This window comes from Amblyomma mixtum, chromosome 5 (genome assembly GCF_055824585.1).
Source record: "Amblyomma mixtum isolate Tamu chromosome 5, ASM5582458v1, whole genome shotgun sequence".
NCBI lineage: Eukaryota > Metazoa > Arthropoda > Arachnida > Ixodida > Ixodidae > Amblyomma > Amblyomma mixtum.
This window is the reverse complement of record NC_143016.1, coordinates 164,989,219-164,993,712: the sequence shown is the minus strand read 5'-3', so window position 1 is coordinate 164,993,712 and position 4,494 is coordinate 164,989,219. Positions and strand designations below refer to the sequence as shown.

The window sequence follows — 4,494 nt, the reverse complement described above, 5'->3', positions numbered from 1 at the left end:
CACTCTGGAAAAGGAATTTTGTGAAGACCTTAGCACAGATGAAATTAATCAGAAGTTTACTGAATGCATAATATCGGCCGCAACACTCGCTATACCACAAACAACAGGACTTGCACAAAAGAAACACAAAGTGTGGTGGACAAAAGAATGCACATTAGCAAAAAAACAACAAAACAAAGCCTGGAGCGCTCTGCGTCGATATCCCACTGCAGAGAACTTACTTACCTTTAAGAAGGCAAAAGCCAGAGCGCGGTATGTCCGAAGAAATGCAGAAAAAACCTCTTGGCAGAAATATGTCTCCTCAATAAACAGCTCAACAACATCAAAGAAAATGTGGGAAAAAGTGCGTAAATTTACTGGTGACCATACCCCTTTCACACTTCCTCTCTTGACAGCACCCGGGACACAAACATCTTTAGAAGAACAGGCCAACATACTGGGCGAGCACTTTGCTGAGATCTCAAGCTCATCCAACTACACAAGCACATTTCAAAAACACAAAGCAATAGCTGAAAAACAAAAATTTCCATCTGGAGCAGGTGTTCATGAGGATTACAACCAGCCTCTCACACTACAAGAAATAAATAAGGCATTATCTTCTGGAAAAAAGACAGCACCAGGACCAGACAACGTGCATTACGCTATGCTTGCACATCTCTCCGAGGCTGCTGTAGAGGCACTGTTAAAATTCTTTAATAAAATCTGGATAACTGGAAATATACCTGACGAGTGGAAAAAAGCAGTCATAATACCCTTTCTCAAACCCGGAAAACCACCAACAAGTCCTAGCAGTTACAGACCAATAGCCCTCACCAGCTGCATTGCTAAATCTTTCGAAAGTGTAATAAACATTAGACTGACCTTCATACTTGAATCTCGGCAACTACTAGATAAACACCAATGTGGGTTTAAGAAAACATGCTCCACCACAGATCACCTTGTCCGCCTAGAAAACACCATCCGGGAGGCGTTCATCCACAAGCAGCACTGTATTGGGGTCTTCTTCGACCTGGAGAAGGCCTACGATACTACGTGGAAGTTCGGCATCCTCCGTGACCTAGCAGAGCTAGGTATCCGCGGCAGGATGTTGAACTGCTTGAACGACTTCCTGGCTAACCGCACATTCCGAGTCCGCCTAGGAGCAACTCTCTCCATGACTTTCACCCAAGAGAACGGCGTACCCCAGGGGTGCATTCTAAGCACGACACTCTTCATAGTAAAAATGAATTCCTTAGCTAAAGTAATGCCCAAGTCCATAATGTATTCAGTTTATGTAGATGACCTACAAATAGCATGCACGTCCTCCAGCATATCAACCTGTGAGAGACAAATACAAATCACACTAAATAAACTAGGTTCTTGGGCAGACAAAAATGGATTTAAATTTTCCCCTCAAAAAACAGTAGCTGTTCTTTTCTCATTGCGACGAGGCCTACAGGTCGAGCCCAGTCTATACCTGAATCACACTGCGCTACCAATTAAACAAGAACACAAATTTTTAGGCCTAACTTTCGACAAGAAACTCACATTTCTACCACACATTAACAACCTTAAAAAGAAAGCTTCTCAAGCCCTCAATGTCTTAAAAGTGCTCTCACGGAAGCGGTGGGGGTCCGATAGAGCAAGCCTTTTACAAATATATCGCTCTCTGGTGCGCTCCAAGCTGGACTACGGGTGCATAGTATATGGCTCGGCAAGAGCATCCTACTTGAAAAGATTAGACCCCATTCATAATCTTGGTCTCCGCCTATCATCTGGAGCATACAGAACATCACCAGTAGCCAGCCTATACGTTGAAACTAATGAGCCCGCTCTTGAGGACCGAAGAATCGCACTAACATGCACATACGTCTTAAAAATCCGTTCTCTTCCGAAACATCTCTGCCATCCAGTTGTCACCAAGTGCCCATCTAAAAGATTATTCATCAACAAACCACATTCTATCAGGCCATTACTACTGCGCTTTGAAGATAAATGTGAAGAGCTAACAGTACTAGATGCCCTACCGAATATTGCACAAAGGAATGAATATTTGCCACCATGGTACAGCCTGCCTTCAGTATGTGACTTCACAATGACACATTTAGACAAAAAGCAAACGCCAAACGAGTACATATTACAGGAATTCTTTGCACTACAAGAAACGTATGACACCTACATTGAATTTTATACCGATGGCTCAAAAACAGAAAGTCATGTTGGAAGTGCAGTAATCCAAGAAAAAAATAAACAGATAATACGACTACCAGAATGCGCATCAGTTTTTACTGCTGAGTGTTATGCCATCTTCATAGCTGTAGAAAAAATAGTAAGAGAGAACATCAAAAATAGCATCATTTACACCGATTCCCTCAGTATGCTCAAAGCACTGCACTCCAGGAATGCTACTGAACCCATAATAGGAAACATCATACATAACATAGTTAAAATCACAAAACAAAAGCACAACATTAAATTCTGCTGGGTTCCTAGCCATGTTGGAATTGTAGGTAATGAGAAAGCAGATGTATGTGCTGCACAAGCCCGGAATGGCCAAATAAAGCAAGTGAACATACCGCACAGGGATTGTTTAAAGTTTATCTACAGTAAACTCAGAAATAAGTGGCAGGCAGAATGGGAAGAGCACGCAAACAACAAATTACATTCTGTTAAGCCCATTTTAGGGGAATGGCAATCGTGTAGGCATCAAGAACGTTTTACCGAAGTTATTTTATGTCGGCTCCGCATTGGACACACCCACCTCACGCACAACTTTCTGCTAACCAAACAAAACAAACCTCTCTGTGACATGTGTGGTGCTGAACTCACAGTGAACCACATTTTAATTTCATGTATAAAGCTAGAAGAGCTAAGAAAGAAATATTTTACAACATTTTACAGGGAAACCATCCCATTACACCCCATGTTACTTTTAGGTGATCGAGCACTGGTTGACATCTCATGTATTTTTAGGCTTCTCAAGGAAGCAAGCATTTTAAACAAACTCTAAGTATAGAAAGCTTCACCTTTAACAAAAACTCTAACCTTGTGTTTGGCGCATCATAGCCTCAGTTGCTTTTGCGCCATTAAAATCAATATAACTAACTAACTAACTAACAACAAAGAGATACCTACAAAGCACCTAGTACTGACTTTCAACTCAAGCACACTCCCCGAATCAATAGAAGCTGGCTACCTCAAAATAAATGTCAGACATTACATCCCCAACCCACGCAGGTGCTTCAAATGTCAAAGGTACGGTCATGGGTCTCAAAGCTGCCGTGGCCGCGAAACTTGCGCTAAATGTGCATCAAAAGAACACGCTTCCGACAACTGTGAAGGAGCAGCACCTCGCTGCGCAAACTGTGAAGGCGATCATCCCGCCTATTCGAGGTCATGTCCATCGTGGAAAAATGAAAAAGAAATTGTTACAATCAAAACAAAACAGAATATCACATTTAAGGAAGCGCGACGACTGTTTTACGCAAAGAACAGCTTCAACTTTTCCACAAAAACAAACTTTGCTGATGTGGTGCGCAGGGGCGGCGCACCACACAGCACTCCGGCATCTGCCCAGGCCACCTTCACGGAGCCTGTGGCAGTGCCATCAACGCCCCAGGCAGAGACAGTGAAAGCTGCTCTGCCATCTCCAAAGCAGGGAGCGCCGGCTCACTGGTCGGCACCCCGCAGGACTTCCCCCCGTCGGGGGAGGCCCGACACCAACACATCCGCGGCTTCGCGGTCCTCCAGCACCTCTGGTGAGGTGATGGATACAACTCCCACTCCGCCCGCTTTGCAGCGGCGGACCGGCTCTCTCGAGCGACGAAAAGATAGAACCCCGGTAACGGGCCCAGAACAGTAAACTTCTTCCGTTCCATTCCCACCCAAAAAAACAAAAAAAAAACAAAAAACAAACATGCCATTCGTGGTTCAATGGAACTGTAGAGGAATGTTGAGGAACTACAGTGATATAACACATATTCTAGGGTCAGTGATGCCTCTAGCTCTATGTCTCCAGGAGACTAATCTTGGTCCACAACATTCAAATATCTTAAAACATTATACAACTTTTAGGCGTGATCGCGAACATGCAAATAGACTCTCGGGAGGCGTCGCAATCGTCATCCAAAGCGGCGTCCCGGCTCAAGAAATCAAACTGAAAACAAAACTTGAGGCGGTTGCGGTTAGCGTCATCAGCTACAAATCCATATCAATATGTACTGTATATCTTCCCCCACACATCACATTAACATGCCAAGATCTAGAAGGCCTGATCGATGAACTGCCGGAGCCATTTCTGGTAGTTGGCGATTTTAACACTCACTCTCCGTTTTGGGGAAGCGAACGCTGTGACTCTAGAGGCCAAACAATCGAAGATTTTATACTTTCCAATAATGTCTGTCTTTTAAATACCGGAAAAGCCACATATTGCTGTCCAAGCTCAGCCAAAATGAGCTCTCTCGATTTAGCTTTCGCATCACCATTACTTTTTAACGATTTTAAATGGGATGTTTT

General features: G+C 43.7%; 1 protein-coding gene across 1 annotated transcript; it reads left to right on the top strand.

The window, feature by feature from the left end:
- Positions 1-3,112: 3,112 nt before the first annotated feature.
- On the top strand, positions 3,113-3,856 carry LOC149344490 (uncharacterized; the record flags this gene model as incomplete). The annotated part of the gene is made up of 1 exon (XM_089547242.1): positions 3,113-3,856. A coding segment is annotated over one exon (729 nt), but the record flags the coding sequence as incomplete, so codon positions are not given.
- Positions 3,857-4,494: the final 638 nt, after the last annotated feature.